Source organism: Thunnus thynnus, chromosome 13 (genome assembly GCF_963924715.1).
Source record: "Thunnus thynnus chromosome 13, fThuThy2.1, whole genome shotgun sequence".
Lineage (NCBI taxonomy): Eukaryota > Metazoa > Chordata > Actinopteri > Scombriformes > Scombridae > Thunnus > Thunnus thynnus.
Genome location: NC_089529.1, coordinates 2813006 through 2831049, shown reverse-complemented (window position 1 = coordinate 2831049; position 18044 = coordinate 2813006). Strand labels below are relative to the sequence as shown.

The 18044-nt window shown below is 38.2% G+C and overlaps 1 protein-coding gene across 1 annotated transcript in view; it reads left to right on the top strand.

Annotated features, from left to right (window-relative positions):
- The first annotated feature begins 10002 nt into the window (after nucleotides 1-10002).
- Nucleotides 10003-18044, top strand: part of opcml (opioid binding protein/cell adhesion molecule-like) — a 348322-nt gene continuing 340280 nt past the window's right edge. Inside the window, exon 1 of the mRNA XM_067607289.1 lies at nucleotides 10003-10384. Within this exon, the coding sequence (XP_067463390.1) occupies nucleotides 10324-10384 (61 nt within the window). The 5' untranslated portion in view covers nucleotides 10003-10323. The remainder of the gene's footprint in view (nucleotides 10385-18044) is intronic.

The following is an 18044-nucleotide window of genomic DNA, read 5'->3' as shown; positions in this document are numbered from 1 at the left end:
CAAGGACATTGCTCTGAAATGTGTGTGAAAGTGTGAAGTGTGAAATTTAAATTACAAGAGGACCAGCTAGTTCACTAAAAAAGTGTAGGTAATTTTGGATGTAATAACTACACCCACATACTGTACACACTCTGGACTGGATTAAAATAACTAACATGTGCAAGTAATGTTCAAATAACCAGGACATAAATTTAAGGACATAAACTCTGTCCAAACAGGGTTTTAGTTTGGTTTGTTAGATTTTATTTTGTTCTTTAATGACAATATGGCCAGAAATAGCTGACATTGAGTCTGCTGCTTGAAACGTAACATTTTACTTGTATTGTTTTATTTATTTAATTATTCATGTATTTAATTATTTCTAAATGAACTGCTTCTTGGGCTTGTCACAAAAAGCATTTTTGGATGAGGATCCAATTTAAGCCGGCAACCTGGCATGTCACAGCATGCGAGAACAAGAACAAATGACTGTGCCCTGAAAACAAAGGCTCAGCACTCATTTATTTCCAAACAATTTTGCATGTCATTACACTCGCTCTACTAAATGCATGTTTTCCCCTCATTTAGTGTAGTTTGCTCAAAACTGATTATTCTGATGGTGGAAAAAGTCTCAGAGATGTATCATTTATGGCTGCAAATAAGAGGCTTGAACATAGCTGTGAGGTCATTACAGTTCGTCAGGGCTTCACTGCAGTAATGGTATGAAGCTATTTTACTCTGTGGCATGCTTAACATAATCTCACCTAAGAGATTTATTTCAAAACTTCATGACTGTGATTGAATGGATTTCAAAATGTCTGGATGTCGTGTATCATCTGTGTCTAATGTGTTTACCTGCCAGTCGTGAGAAGCCTCATGATTGTTAGATGCCAGCCAACAAGAGCAATTTTCTTTGCATTAGTAATGAGACTATCAAGGGCAAATTAGATAGCACGATTAGGCAACCCACTAACTAGACCACTGCAGATCGATTGCCTGCAATTGTGCAACTGAATGCAGCTGATTATGAGCATGAAGTAAACAAAACATTTCCAGGCCAACACTGAAGCACGAGTCTCCTTTCATCAAAAATTGTCTCTGTCACCATTTTAATAACAGTAATGACTAGCCATAGTTAACCTCTCTCCTCATGTTCTCTGTGCCTCTCTATTGACAGCTAACAAAGAAAGAATAAGAAGAATCATGTCTGTTTTCGACAGTTTTATGCAATATTGTCACGTTTTACACAAAAATTACAAACTTGCTCCAAATTACAGATATCTACAGTCAGCATGCAAGAAAATGTGGTTTCTAGGGGCGTATGACTGCATGATCTCATGGTTTAAGGATGTTGGCAGCGTTCACAAGTGATATAAATAAATAAAAATGTAACAGAGCAGTTTTAAACAATCTGAACTTGACTCTGACCAGAGGAAGTGCATTTTCTTGGCCAATATTGGTTGTATCTTAAGAACTTATGTGGCTAAAGAGATAACATAAACCGACTGATTTATTTGACAGTAAAAAAGGATAACATAAGACTACATTTATCCAGTCCTGACATACATTAAAATGGTCATGTCAAAAACATCTAAAAACATTAAAAACAACTTTACTAACAAAATATAAAACCCCTCTCAGTCTGCTGTTGCTTCAGAGATCCTGTTCTAAAGAGCTGCTGCAATGTAGAATAAGGTATTTTTGCCATGTAGAATTCCAAAAGGAACTCATTGGGGTCTCATTGTTATGATGTGACAGACTATAGATATATAGCTCATTAACAAACTAATGACTTGAGAAAGCTCTGTGCTTCTAAATCAACTAAAGCACTCTGTAACATGACACATCATGCCATTCTCACTAGAAAGGTTTGTGTCAGTTTAGTTTATCTTGTATCTTTGTGTTTATTTTAAATGTTTTCTTGCCTGCTGTAAGTAGTTGAATGTAGCCCCGGCAACTTTGCAAATGTAATCCTACTGGGAATACAAATGTAGTTGTTTTTTTTTGTTTTTTTTATTAGACTTTTTAAAGAGAAAAGAAAAGCTATATTTGTGACTTCTTTATGGAGATGATGTTGACAGAGTTGCACCCTTTCCAGTCATTGTGTGTGATGATTGCAATGCAGTGTTTCCCCTAGAATTTTTTTCAGGCCCGGTGGTAAGCACCAAAAAAACCCTAAAGAGTTTCCCAGGCAACAGCACAGAGGTTGACTCACGTTTCAGAACAGTGCAGCACAGAGGCTCCCAAACGCAAATGGTTATTGATTTCCGAATAAATTGATCATTATTTTTGGCATTAAAGAAAAGATTTTTTTTGGCCCGGTGGGGCCTCTTGTTGGCCTGGTGGCCCACCAGGCCTGTACAATTATAGGGGAAACACTGCAGTGTATCGTTCGCCAAGATGCACCCAGAACACACAGTCATACACACCAGCACAAATCTATCCTGACTGTATCTATCCACCCACACTTTAGGTTCAAGACTCAATATGCAGCTAAATATGGGATATAAATCCAGGACAAAAAACACCAACATATTTTTTAACAGCTAGAAATATTGTGATGCATTGGGTATTGCACTCTATTTTAACGGCGCAAGCGCAACGACAAGCACAAGGTGGTAGGTCTTGGGCACACGGACTGTGTGGGCGTCTCCATGCACACCTGCTATTTTGGTTCCTGTCTGCCTGTCTTCACAATGTGCAAAAGGGCTGGAAGAAAGTGAATATAGCTGGGAGGGTGTGGTGATTAAGAAATATACTCTCATCCAGTCATATCACTGCTCTCATGATGATGACAACTCAACAAACAGAAAACGCTTCTTCAGGAAACGGTTCAGAGCGCCACGTTATGAACACACATCACCACAAATCTGCAGGTGATCAAGTTAATCAGTTAGTTACTATAATAACAATAGAAAAAATACATTTAAAAAAAAAAAAAATTGGTGAAGACAAATATAATTGCATTGGAGTGAAGCTATTTCTGCCATAATTCTAATGTGTCTCATCCTGTAAACAGTCACATAGTTCAGAAAAGTTTTTTACCTGCTATGCAGACTCCATCTTTGTATTGTGAGGTTGCATGCCAGCCATTGAGTTTTGCCAAGTGATAATGCAGTTGTTTATGTTAATGCAGCTGTTTGGAAGCGTAGGCTATATTAACTGGTGCTGAATTAATTAACTAGATCATTTTAACAACAGGATCATGGATACACATTGATTTGATTTATTTATTTTATGTGCAATGTGAAAAACCCAGCCAAGACTGCACTGCTGCATTGCATTGCCTCTGGTAGTAGGTAAAAAAAAATAGACCAGCTGTGTAAAAATAGAGATGAGCAGCGGGTGTTCATGTCCCACCTTGTCCGTGCCGGGTAGGATTTCAGCCGTACACAACAGCATGTGCAGCACAATGCATTTCAAGATCAAAACATGAGATGTTACTTTTGCTAAAAAGAAAGTTAGAAAAGAGGCTACGATGAGTCCCGGTAACCTGACGTCTCCCTCATAAACAGGTTATAACCCAGCAATATGATGTGTGTAGAGGTGTGTGTAGTTTTTCTGTAGCAGCCTGGTGTCATCAGATGATTTAATGAAAGTAAACACAGTGAACGGCTGCGCGTAATGGCACTGTGCTCTGGCGCAGCACTTCTCTAATCAGAGGCTGCCAATTTATCAACCTATGTGTCCTGCTGCCTTCAGATGCTGCTGGGATTAAAAGTGTAACTTCACCCCCTGGTCTGAGCCTAACTCCACAAACTGCATAATTTTGGAAAATGCTAAAAAGTGGGCAAGGGGCTGAGAGGTGGGAGGGAGGCATGGATGTGTGAGGCAGGAAGGCAGGAGTTGCTCAGTGACATTCCCTTGCCAATAATAATAATAATAATAATAATAATAATAATAATAATAATAATAGGAAGATAAACAGTGCAGACAGACAAAATAAATCAAGAATAACTCCACAATTATCAGGTATATTTGCATGATCTTGGTCCCTATGGATAAGTAAGGTCTCAGAGAATGTATTCCCAGTGGTCAGTAGTCAGTAACACCGAATTAATTCAGCAACTCCTTGACTACAACTGTACCAAAGTAGATAGAAATACCACAAAGGTTTTAGTAAGGATAGGACCAGGTAGACTCTCCATTTGGCCATTCGGATACCCAAAATGTGCCAAATGGGTTTTTTACCTCTTAAAAGGGAATCTGGCCAAAAAATACTACTATTTCAACTACAAGAGGCTATGTGCACACAATGCAGCTTTTAGTCATGACATTTTGTTTGTGCATCATCAGATTATAGCATTGTGCACCATAAAAAATCAATAAAAAACAACCATATTGTATAATTTTGTCTCCAAATGGAGTAGTTTTATTATAACAATGAAATATGAACAAGTAAAACTTAGATATCAGACCTAAAGATAAAAAATAAATAATCAAAAGTCAACTATGTATGTACTGTACCAGAGTTAGCTTATAGCTAATTTTCATATGCAGTCCCTTAGGCAGGTCACAATTAAAACATAAAACAGAACAATAACTAACAGTACAAAGCAAAAAACACACAGGACACATAATACAAAATACAAAGCTACACACAATAGCACATCACATACACTCACAATGTCAACTAGTAATGAATAATGTAAACTTGTCAAATTAAAAGCAAGAACCATGAGATAAAACGTTGAATCAGTGGTTACAGAGCTGAGTAGCTTTTAGCAGTCTTTTCAATTTGGTTGCTGCCTTGCTGCCTCTGAACCAGGACGACTCGCAATCATTGATTGAGCTATGAGTTCTGAATTGTACCAGCAAATTCTACAGGAAAATGTCAAGGTATTTGTCTGTGATTTGAAGCTCAACAGAAAGTGGGTCGTGCAGTAAGACAATGACACTAAACGACAAGTTGTTCTACCAAAGAATGGTTAAAGAAGAAGAAAGAAAATGTTTTGGAATGGCTGACCTTAATCCTAAAGAAATGCTGTGGAAGGACCTGAAGCATGTAGTTCATACAAAGAGGCCCACAACATCCCTGAGTTGAGACTGTTCTGTAAGGATGAATGGGCTAAAATTCCTCCAAGCTGATGTGCAGGGCTGATAAAACGGTTACCGGAAACGTTTGGTTGAAGTTATTGCTGTAAAATGGGGTCACACCAGTTATTGAAAGCAAGGGTTCACATACTTTTGCCTCCCACAAATGTGTAAGATTGGAAAATTTTCCTCAATAAATAAACGAAAAAGATGAAAAAAAAATTTTTTTGGTCTCATTTGTTTAATTGGGTTCACTTTGTCAAGTTTTAGGACTTGTGTAAATATCTGATCATGTTTTAGGTCATATTTATGCAGAAATACAGAAAATTCTAAAGGGTTCACAAACTTTCAAGTAGCACTGTATTTGAAAACGAGTGTGGGCGGTTTCACAGAGCACTGCTTGGGATAGTCACTGCACCCTAACTCTTAACCAAAGACACAGGACAGAGATAATAGAGAGACTTTCATCATGAATAATGTGATATGTACCACAGTCCATTTTTGACCAATAAGCATTACGTTTGGTCTAAGTCCCACTCCTTGATCCACCAAGTCCAGACACTGGTGATGTTGTGCTTGCAGGTTAGAGGAACTTTATGCACTGATAAAGTCAATCTTGCTAGAGCTCATCTCAAAGAAGGAAAGTGAAGTAGACATTCCTTACCACACACCCTCAGGATTATCCATATTTATGCATCAGATTTATGTGTGTTCACATATCAGGGTAATGTAAGTTTATGGAGATAAACTCAAGGAGTAGGAGGAGGCAGGACTTAAAAGACCTTGGGCCCTATTTTAACGATCTAAAGTGCACAGTCTGAAGCGCATGGCCCAAGTGCATTTAGGGTGTGTCCAAATCTATTTTAACGGCAGAAAGATGGCTGATGCGCCAGGCGCGTGGTTCAAAGGGGTTGTCCATAGTCTCCTAATTAATCATGGGTGTGTTTTCGGCGTAACATGCAATAAACCAATCAGAGTGTCATCTCCCATTCCCTTTAAGAGCCAGGTGCGCTTGCACCTTGGCGGATTGCTATTATGATATCGTATTTGACAGAAGGACGCTTCTCTGCAGAGGAAATGGATCTGCTTGTGCGCAAAGTGAAAGCCCACAATCCATAACGAGCACACTGGCCCCTGCTGCTCCTGAACCCTCCTGTGGTCACCCCCAGGCCACCAGTTTAAGATCCTGTTCATTAATTTGTTGCAAATGTATTTTCGTTTGGTTTTTGAAAAGGTTTATTTTTTTAATTACAGCTTTGGTTTCTTTATTATCATTATCATTTTGTTCAGTCATGGAGTAACAGGTCAAATCAGCAGGGTTTTAATTGCTGAGAGTATGGAAACTTGATCACTGTACTCTCAAAAATGTTAAAGAATATCTGTTAAATATTGTTCAAAAATTAAATCATTAATTTTAATCATGTAAAGAATCATTAACACAGTTATCAGGAGCTCTCCAAGGTGCTGATCCTGCTGCTGGCAACAGATAGAAGCTGTGCAGATTTATTTCCTTCGTTAGTTTAATCATTGTTTTCACCTCATTTATTTCCTCATGTGTTCTTCATGTCATCGTGTATTGATGTAGCAGGAAAGTCGATCTGTGTCTGATCCGTTGTTGTCCATCTGTTTAAATATCTACATGTATTGCTAAGATTTGGTCAAATAATTTTTAAGTTTTTATCCGTCATTACTGCGATTAGTTAATTCTGATAAATATTACACCCAACCATGATGACATGTATTTTTTAAAATATGCTGATATACACAATAATATTCTTTCACATTGTAATCCTTTTATTTGTAATCTTTTGCATGTTTGTGCGCTGCTGTGCGTCTGTGTGTGTAACAAGCAGAGTGTATGTTGTGCACCCACCTGTGTAGGCGTATATTATTATCTTGATAACGCGCCCTTAAAATAACAGTGAAACATTGCACCATTGACTTCAGACCAGGTTTTTGTTGGTCAAAGCGCAATCGCTCTCTGATGCCTCAAGACAGAAATGTGCCAACAATGCGCCTGACCACACCTCATTTTAAGACCAACACGCCCATAGGCGCTCTGATCAAGTGCATTTGCTATTTAAACAACGTGGGTGCTGGACGGGAAAACGACAACTGCGTCGGTCTTAAACTAACAAAGACACTTGTGCTGCGCTTGGTGCCGCTTTGCGCCAGGCGTAAGATAGGGCCCCTTAAGTCAACACTGACTGGTTGAAAATCAGTGTGGCACCTGTCATATTACGCATGATGAAAGCATAGGTCTGTATCTCTCTCAAAGGTTTGACATTTTATTTATGAGATAGCGTCATTAATTATTATCATTATTGTTAATTCTATATTGCTAAGTTTTCACATTTTTGTAGCCTGGGATGACTATCTCTGGCAATGATGTTCCACGTTCCTGCACAGTTAACACAAGAATGAGACAGTGAAGTTATTAGGCTTCATTAAGGCTCCAACTCGTAACAGTCAAATAAGACAAATAATCAAATAAGAATAAAATAAGCAATATAAATAAGTGATATAGAGGTCTGACACAAAAAAACACATAAAACTGAAACTTGTGGCAAGATTGCTGCAAATTCTGGGAATTTTGCCAGACTTTGTCATAGCAGTTTAATAAAAAGAATTTTACCAATAAAGAAAGTGCACTCAATGAAGCAGTCTGCTGCTGTGTTTCAGGTGCTAGTTTCCAGAGTGCACTCTGAAAGCTTCAGGGATTTCCAACAGAATGGCACATAGTTTAAATTTCCAGTCATTTTACTAAAATGAAAGGATTTATAAAAATGTCTATTTGTCTGGCTGTCTTGTTTTTCAAATGACTTGTTTAAAAAAAACACACAGCTATTTCTGCTTGTAGGCAGCCACATGTTTCCTTTGATACAAACTACACCTAATGTACTAACAAACAGTGTCACTGTAGATTTGTGCCACTCCCCGCCACAACAGGCTTCCCAACCAACCGGTGCATAACTCGCCACTCACCAACAATGCCAGTAGCAGCACCACCTGGCCAAGCTGACACCTCCACTATAAAGGATTAAATTCCGGCCTCTGCGGTGGTGAGTGAATGTTCTTCCCCCCTGCGCTACACATATGCTCACCCAACAGTCGTTTAATGATACTATGTTCAGTTAAGTAATGTGATTGTTCCACAAAATCTGGCACTGCAAAGTCATTTGATTTTTACACTTTAAGGTTGTTTTTTTGGGGGGGGGTTTTTAAAACTATTTTTCTATGTGATATTTCACTTAGCTCACTTCTAAGTGGAAAGTGATGGAAAATATATTGGAGAGAAAGAAAAATGTTTCACCATAATCTAAAGGTCAATCCTAAATAATGTTACACATCCCTTCTCCCTGTTTAGGATTGTATGATCCAATGTGTGGGAGATGCTTCCCATTGAAAAGCCTATATATATATATATATATATATATATATATATATACAGAATAGAGGTGAAAATTACAAATTGCTTTGCTGATTCAAATCCTTTGTTCAGTTTTTAGATTCATAGCAAGCAGCAACAACCACAGCTTTTATATGCCATTCCCCCCTTCTGATTTCATCGGATGGGGGACAATGATATAGTGTGATATGGTTTGTTGTAATATTCCATGTTACATTCTCTTTGAATATGGGTTGCTATAATTCAACAAGTTATGCTTTAAATTATGTTGGTGTTTGGTGTTTTAAAATCTTGTTCCATGTGCCCCAAAACGGTCTCTGCACAGCTCTGCATTTGAACATAAGAACATAACATAACTTGAACCTAAGAAGTAGACATAAGTAACCAACTAGTGTAAAATAACAAGAATGGTTTTGGATTGGTTTTCCTCCTGTCCTCCCCAATTTTTTTGAGTCACCAGCCACCACTGGTCTCTACCGTTTTGAAAGGGTAATAGCTCTTGTCCACAACAGAGTCATCATTTAATGATTGTCTAACCCTTTGAACCCTAGGCTGTTTTTGTTCATTTTTAATTATCTTCATTTATAGACTTATTGCATAGTCACCAAGACATGCCATATATATTGTTTTATTTCAGGACAAGTTAGGCTATTCAGAAATGCTATCACTTTGCATGCAAGTAGTACTACCTATGTTCTAGGATATATTTATGTTAAAAAAAGAAAAGAAAAACTAAAAATGTAAATGCAAATTTTGTATTTCTTTGTTTTTATGTCCAGAGGTTTTCAATACAGCCCAAATATCTATATATAAATGGATAGAGGAGATTATCAGGGTTCTAGAGATATAATAACCATGTCGTTGCAACATTTTGAGTCTTATGATGTCAAAAAATGTACTGATAGTGCCAATCGATGAAAATACAGAAACCCCATTTTCATGTATTATATCTCCCTGATTGATTTGAACTTGCTTACTCTCCAAGTAGCCACAAGGGGCACCAATGAGCATATTCAACACTTATAAAAAAGCTTGGACAAGCCGCTGAAGGTGAGATTTATGCTTTATTGAGTGTGTTTTCAACAGTAGTGTGTAAAATAAGCAGCATTGAGTGCTTGAGGGAGAACCTCATCACACATAGTGTCACCTCATTATGTTTCTCTCTGTCCAACAGTGTTTCTATTCTCCACAAACGAACACATCTATGTGCTTCAACGAGATAGAGTAGTCCAAACTGTCATAACACCACCTCAACAACACAACAACAACACAACAACACAACACTTCAAGTCAAATCAAGGGATCATTTTTTCAGAAAATTGCCCCAATCCCAGATCACCTTTTTTTTTAGTTAGGAAGCTGCTATTTATTCAGCCTTTATTGAATATCAATCCTCCATCATGTTTTTAATCCTGCTCTAGTTCTGTCAGAGGGCAAAGAAAGGAAAGCAGGGTTGAGGATTCAAAGCAGCCAAAAAAAGAAAGAAAAACAGAGCGAGGACTGTTCATGAGTGATGGACTGAAGCTTCAGCCAATGCCAGCTGAGCAGAGTCTGCCCTCCCCCCCTCCCCTCTCCCCCTAGTCTTGCAGTGTGCTGGTCCCTCTGTGTGCTGTAGTACGTGGAGGAGAGAGAGAGGGAGATCGAATATTACGTGAGGAGCCAGCCTCTGTGCGTGTGTGTGTGCCGCCAAATACTACTTGCACCGGATTTAAAGCATCTTCAGTGGGGGTGTAAAGATATCCAAACTGACATTCAGGAAAAAGACAGAAAGAGGAAAAAACAAACAAACAACAACAAAAAAAAGCAAAGTGGGCATCTCTCTGAAGCCCTGTTGGGGGAAGATACAAAAAGACCGTCTCTAAAACAAACGAGCAGATCAGAATCAGCACTGTTTGGGAAGCATGTATAATTCGATATGTTTCATCATCCTGTCATGGGTGTTTGCTGTGCTTGTGTTCCCAGGTAAGACTTCTTCTATTCCCCTGTCTCTTGTTTCTTGAATGTCTGTGTTTACTTCTGTCTTCTTCTCTGTGGCTGTTCAGCTTGTGTTTGCACAGAGTGCTGCACTGTTGAGACATAGCCTTATACACTCTTTTCTTACGCTCTCTACCTATACGTCATCTGGGAGGCTCATTGGGACATCCAAATATGAGAAGTTGATCTTTAAGTTACGTCACCTTCACGCGAAAGCTTTCTGTGTTGATTCTCCCGCAAGGAATGAGAAAAAAGTTCTCTCCGCATCACACACTTGTCTCTGACATTAAGCCCTAAAGTCAAGGATTTCCTGCAGTAATATTTAAATCAATCTTTAGTTTGAGTGAATTAAAAATTCAAAGACAGCTACAGCATGTTCTGTTTTTGTAAAGCTCAGGGATGTCAATAAAATTGTTATTTTTGCAAGGCATTTATGTAAAAATCAATTTTTACTAGCTGCCATTAGAAAGAAATATTGATCAGTTAATCCTGAGAATGTATGCAGAAGGTGATAATATTGAAGGAGTATATCCATGATGAAGTAGTATGTGTAGATGTGTTGGTCAGTAGAGTTGGGAGCTTTACGGTTTTATTACTAGTGTGCAGAAGTGCTTTTTTGAAAGGAGCTTGCATTGTGTACTGAAGCTTGTCTATAATGCTAGCATTGCCCTGTAACCTTCAGTTTCAGTATCCTCAACACAGAGCATGAGGAGGAGACCTGGACTCTGGATGCTGAGCAGCAACAGCTTCCTAATGATTTCAGATGGGAGTCTGGTGTCCTGAAATCACATTAAATGAGTCTGATGTCTGAAAATGCAAATATGCACCCTGAGCACTTCCCACCTCAAAGGGATTATGAGAAGGAGATTATGTGAGGGAGTCTGACAGGAAAATGTGATTCATGGGTGTACGCATTTACCTTTTTGTTCTACCAACTCAGTTTCCAAGTCCTGCAAACAAGTTCTGTGAATGTGCTTTAAGCTTACCTTAAACATGTGTGTTGTGAGCAGTGATTTGTCTACACTTAACTGTTAACAGCTTGCAGCAAATGAAGACGGTTCCCTGTATTCATTAAAATTATATAATTAATTTGTGTTAGAGGAAGTTAAAAGTTGCCCACACATTTTATCACTCAGGAGTTTGTGCATATATATTACAAAACAACTGTTGCACAGAGTTGGATGCATTCCACATTGACTACATTGAGTCCATAGCAGTTGTTGTATCACAGTAAGTGAGTCTCATAGCAGGCTGGATGGAGTATAACAGATGGGCGCTGCTGCCTGTTAGTTTTCGCAGCGCTGATGAATTTTTGTGGGCTACATTACAGTTAAATCAGGCAAAGATCAATGGCTTTTTTTGCCTTATCTATCAATCTAACATAAGTGTCATGTCTCCATCAGGCAGTGGTGACATTACTGAGCCTGTGGAGCACACTTACGTCTTGCAAATGCACAGTGGTTGGGGAAACAAAGTATAGCATCATTTTGCTTATCAATCCTTGAGGGATAAATAATGTTCATAAAGTAATATTACTCATCTTGTTTTTGTGTTGTAACCAATAATAATCGTAAAAATTGTACTACAAATACAAATAATTGTATTATGAACCCATCTACAACAGATGGCATAATCAAAAGTCATCTGGCAAATCATAGGCCTCGGAATGGGCATGGAATATTATGATATCGCATGTTTTGACATCAGCTCTCTCATTTGTTTCATGCTTTGCCAAAGGTGGACCTCCTGCAGTTTGTGCATACCTCAAACTACATGTGCACTCAGCATGTTGCTAGTGGATGTGCAATTTACCAACTGTACACCACATATTTCCGCTCATTATGTAATGTATTATGAAAACACAAAGGCTGCAGCATAGTTATATGAAACTGTATCAACATGGTGCACATTCTATTTTGAATTTCCATTTGCACTGATTCACTGCAGCAGACCAGCTGCTGTATGGAAACCATTAACACCATCAAACTGTGGAGATAGCTGTATAAAAACTGTTTACTCAAAATTTATCATCAGTTTCTTATAACTAAGACAGCCTACATTGTCTGTCCATGTCCACCTGTCCACAAAGATAAGAATGTCTTGTATGTAGTGTTATTACCACACAGTCTACCCAACGAGCCTTAAAGGAATGGTTTGACATTTTGGGGAAATTATTCCATTATTCCTTTTCAAGCCCGGAATTAGATGACCATTAAACACGAAGCTACAGCCGCCAGCAGCCAGTTAGCTTAGCAGAGGAAGCAGTGGGAGCTGCCCAAAGAAAACAACATTAACTTACCAGCACCTCTAAAGCTCACTTACACTAATTAACACGTTACTTGGCAACCTCAAGGTGACAACAAGAGCTCAGGAAGTCATAAGAATAATCTGGCGAAACTGTCCTCCCGAGAAAAACATTTTTTGTTTTAATGATTTGTTTTCTGTACAGATTACACAAATTAGATATAGTATGTTAATTAGTTAGCGTTAGTGGATTAATTAGTGGATTTGTTACCTTTGGACAGAACCAAGCTAGCTGTTTCCCCTTGCTTCCAGTCTTTATGCTAAGCTAAGCTAACTGGCTGCTGGCTTGACTACAGTCAAATGTCAATAGAGTCACAATGTTTTCCTGCATCCTTGCCATCTTGTCAGGATGTTATTAGTTATTTTCTGTTTCTTTTAAAATTTTGTGATTTTAAATGTGGTGAATTGTACTAAATAGTGCAACAAAAATATCAAGCCTTGTCTTCCATGTTTCTTTACCCCCTCTTTATTCATCCAGGGAGGGGTTTTGCTGAGTGTGCATGTTCTTTTTCAGCACAGCCCTGCTTCACATTCATAGAGATTCTGTATATACCTTCACACCTGGGAGCTGCTCAGTAACAAGGAATATCTCACATCTACTGACTGAGCAGTTGCTTCTTACATGCCTTGCTCAAGGGCACCTTGACAGTATCTGTTAACTGAGGGGAGAGTGTTAGACTTTTCTAAGTTACTTTGAAGTGTTTGAGCGGTATTCTTTTGGTCATGCAGATATTTAATGTGCTGGGGAGGTATAGAAAAAGAGCTGACTTTGACATAAAATAGTCAAAAGTTTTTCCTACAACAGTGAGATGAAGAATGCAGGATGGTGTTTGTATTTTCTGGATGAGATGTCCTGTTATAACACACACACCCTGCTGTTGGCTTTTTTTTATCTTTTATTTATTGGAATTAATTGGACTGTCACTCTGACTGCATTTTGAACCCATAAATGCGTTGTCTTCATTTTCAGTGTCTGCAAAGAACAGAGGAAAATGACCCAGTACATGTTGAGTTCAGACAGGTTGAGGGAGTTCCACAACACTCATTTGCATCAGCAAATTAAACTGTCCTGGAACATGTGAAAAAATCCCAAGTGTGAAAATAAAATACCAATTTGAATAACTTGTACAAGAATGAAATTATCTTTGCCATGGCTGTTCCCCAGAAGTTTACTAATTAACCAACTGAATCTAGTTGAACATTCTTAAAAGAGCTCTTCTAAATAAGATTACACTGACCTGTAAGACTATTGCTCTCCATTTTTTCTTCTCTTTTCTGTTAGTCTGGCCAAAGTGCAATTAGGAGGATGCTTGATGATCCCTGCCTGCTGATGCCAGTCCAATTTATTCAAAGAATTGACGATTATTGTGTTTATTTTGACACCCTTTGATAGAAAATACCTTGGAGGAACCGGGCATTTTCTCTAGAATGGCACATGAAACAGCTTTATCAGCTCATTTTTATTTAATTTAGGACCATTAAGGAGCACAATTGCTTTTTGCCTCTAATCAGCTTTAGTGAAGCTTAATTGCCTTAAGATGTAGGCCATCTTGTAGCTGTGAAAAATGAAACTATTTAATTATGCACAGCTAACAAAATGGTTATGAGAAGTACACTATACAATTTTTAAAAAATGGCCCTATATACACACAAAAAGTACATGCACACACCTACACACTGAACTGAACAATGTTTGTGCACTATTACATCGAGCATCGGAAGACGACTAGAGATGAAGGAACGTCAGCTGTTACTTATTTTACTGTACAGAAGCAGAATTTTTCAGTTCTCTATGCTGTATTGCCCATTATATACAATTATTGCAACAGGAGATCACTGTGTGTGTGTGTGTGTGTGAATACTGAATACTGAATATTGAAAAAGAAATGAATCGGATAAGACAGTAACTTGCTAAAGGTAAATGGTCTATAAAAGCTTTGGGAATACATGTCATGTTGTGGAAGAGACTTTAGTTTTATCCTTTGATTGTCAAGTTCAATGTGCAATTTCTTCTACTTTTTAGTGGCTTGCTTGGTCCACCACTTTGGTCCAGACTGAAACACCTCAGCAAATACTGAATGGACAACCTCATTCTCAGGGCATCAAATACAGATGCTTTGTCACGCCCCTCGGCATCTTATACTGACACACAAGGCATCCTTTAGCATCTGTATGAGATGCACCAGGCTTTAAACTAACTCCAATGTAAACCCATCTGCAACATTATTAGACACTCAGAGCAACTGCTCCAGCTATCCGTTCACTCCGATATTAACCCAACTGTGGTGCTATAAGCCACTTTGAGCATCAGTCAGTGGACTTACCAGAGGACACGCTGCCCGGAAGTATTTTCCTCACTGTCATCATGTTAACGTTTTCTTGTAATGATATCTTTATTTATTATTTATTTGTCAACACAAAAACACAAAAGTGTCCTTGATGTTTTGAATACACCCCCGTTTTCACAGGTAATTTGTTAGTCTATCCCCCCCGCCGCAGGAAATAATGGATTAATCCTGGAAGGCCATTGATGTAGCACTTTTCTCCTCATGAAAGTAACACGGCGATTATTTGACCGATGAAAATTGGTCGGCGAGAGCATATCGACCAACTAATCAACCAATTGGCCAGGAGACTATAGCCCTAGTGACAAAGCATCGGTGTTTGATGCTCTGGGAATGAGAACGGGCTCTAACTACAGCAGCTTACAACTTGGTTTCCATGGTGCAGAGCTGCTCTTCTAATTCACTGAACCTCGCCTCCATCACAGCAAATAAACTACATTTCTTACGTGTACCATTATCAATAAAGAAGGCAGAGGAATAGATAAATATAAGATACACTGAGCAAGAGAGAGTAGGAGAGTGAGAAGGAGAGAGGGAAGCCATCACTAACTGCTAAGCTAAAGTGGATAGCAGATCTGAATAGAGTGTAAAATACTGTAAGATTAGCAAGAAAGTTGATAAAAGGAGAGAGCTAAGAGTGCTTGAGCAGAACTAGTGTAAGTTTAAATGTACAGTGGGTAATTAGCGGCAGTAATGAAGAATATAGCAAAATTAACTGGTTTGAGAGCAGCAAAAACGCTACCAGTAACAGAAACGCTGTCAGCTGGAAAATAGACCACATGCTTACTGTAGCACATCAGCATGCCAGGTCACAACTTCATCTGGGCAGAGATGATTTCTGTAGGCTGTGTATTATGGTTGTTTTCATTTGTATAATTTAGTTGGGATTTAAATGCTTACATTAAGTGTTAATGGACATGTAACTAACTTTGCAGTCTGAACCATCTTCCATGTGTGCTGTATCATACTGCAGAACTTAATTTTTCTATTGAGATATTTATTTTGTTGGGGGAAAAGGACAGAAAAAGGATTTTAGTTAATTTTACTCATGCATATTTTGATGTTGAAAAAATATTTTATCATTCTGATTGTTTTGAATGTTCTACTTCAGATTTGTGAAATGTTCCTGCTGTTTGGCAAGTGTTTGTCATGTGTCGACCATAAAGAATAGTTTAAAACCCCAACCGTCTGGTTCCTTCAACTTTCACTTAGGAACAAAAATCAGCCTTTAAACTGGAAAGAAATAATATTTTGTGATAATTATCGATATCAACGGATATGAAAATTTTTATCCTGATAACATTTTTGGCCATATCGCCCAGCCCTAGTCTGGAGAAGAGCGGGGCCCCTCAGTGGAGGCTGGTGACTCAAATTGAGGAGGACAGGAGGAAAACCAACCCACAGCTTCTTTCTTTTTACACTAGTTGGCTGTGTATCTCTAATTTCTTATGTTGTTATGTTCTTATGTTCAAATGCAGGGCCATGTAAAGACCTTTATAGTTGCAGGTGCTCAAAGTTAAAAAGGGGCACATAGAACAAGATTTTAGAACACCATACACCAACATAATTTATAGCATAACCTGTAGAATTATAGCAATTCATATTCAAACAGAATGTAACATGGAATCTTACAACAAATCGCATCGTACTATATCATTGTGCCCCACCTGATGAAATCAGAGGGAGGGACAATTTGCTTTCAAAAGCAAAAACCCCTGAGTTGTGAAAAGGCTGCTTTTTTAAAGACATTTAGCACATACTGTTCAGATGTCATTTTATCAACAAAGTTAAACAAGGTTAACTTCAAATTTATAGTATTGTTCTGTTGTGACAACAGATTTATGTTCTCATCAAAAACATATCACATGATTTATATGTGTTTCCTATGTATTTTCTTAGTATACAGAAATATATAAAGTACCACAACGCTTATAATCTGATACAGGTACAGATCAGTGCTGAACACTAAAAAGACTGAACTCTAAAAACATTCACAGATCTAAAAGTGTAGGTTCACATCAGAAAGTATTAATGCATGTATCAAATACATGACTTACACATTCTTATCTACATGCACGACATACAAAAAATAGTCTACAAAGCTAACATGTTAACACTGTTGTTATTCTAGTTACTTTTAGTATTTAAAAAGTCTTAATTCTAGTTACTTTTAAGTTTATTACTCAATATACGGCCCAGCTTAAAAACGAACAATGAGCAGCCAGCTCACAAGCAAGCAGCCAGAACTCCTGTACACTCATTCACAAATCACACATCACCAACAGGTGACTGAACAACCACTCAGTTAAAAACTGGATACATTCCAAATGAATCAGGCTCTCTCCATGTGATTCCAGACATCTCACTGTAACTCTTCAACAGCTTCAGTGTCCAAGCAAACTACCTACAGCACATTAATGTTATATGATCTCTCTTCTGCATTCTTGGTAAGGAAATAAATTCACACAACAGCCACAGAGAGACATTTAACCATCAGAGATTAAATTAGCGACCAAAGAGACAGAGAGCGAGAAGCTGTATCTGACTCATGTTGTCTGATGTCTTCTTCTTTCTTTCATGGAGATGAAGTATCCATGTCATAATGTCCCACTGCATTTGTGGCTGTTGGTCATCTTGTTTGTTTGTTAACAGAACTTTGTGGCTGCTGGTTAACCAGTCTGATATCATCAGCAACAATGACAAACGAGGTAACTCTACCGGTTGTTCCATTTAAATTATGTTGTTAACTTTCTGTTGTTGAGGGGAGTTCCCTAGTCCAGATCCATTCTCCCTGTTAGCTTAACAACAGTCCTTTAGGGCTGCTACAACAGTTTATTGTAAGTTCGTCACACTCACGTAAACTCAGTGGTAGTGGAAATTATCATTGGACCAACGCAACGTGTGTATATACAGTGCTGCTTGAAAGTTTGTGAACCCTTTAGAACTTTCTGTATTTCTGCATAAATATGACCTAAAACATGATCAGATATTTACACAAG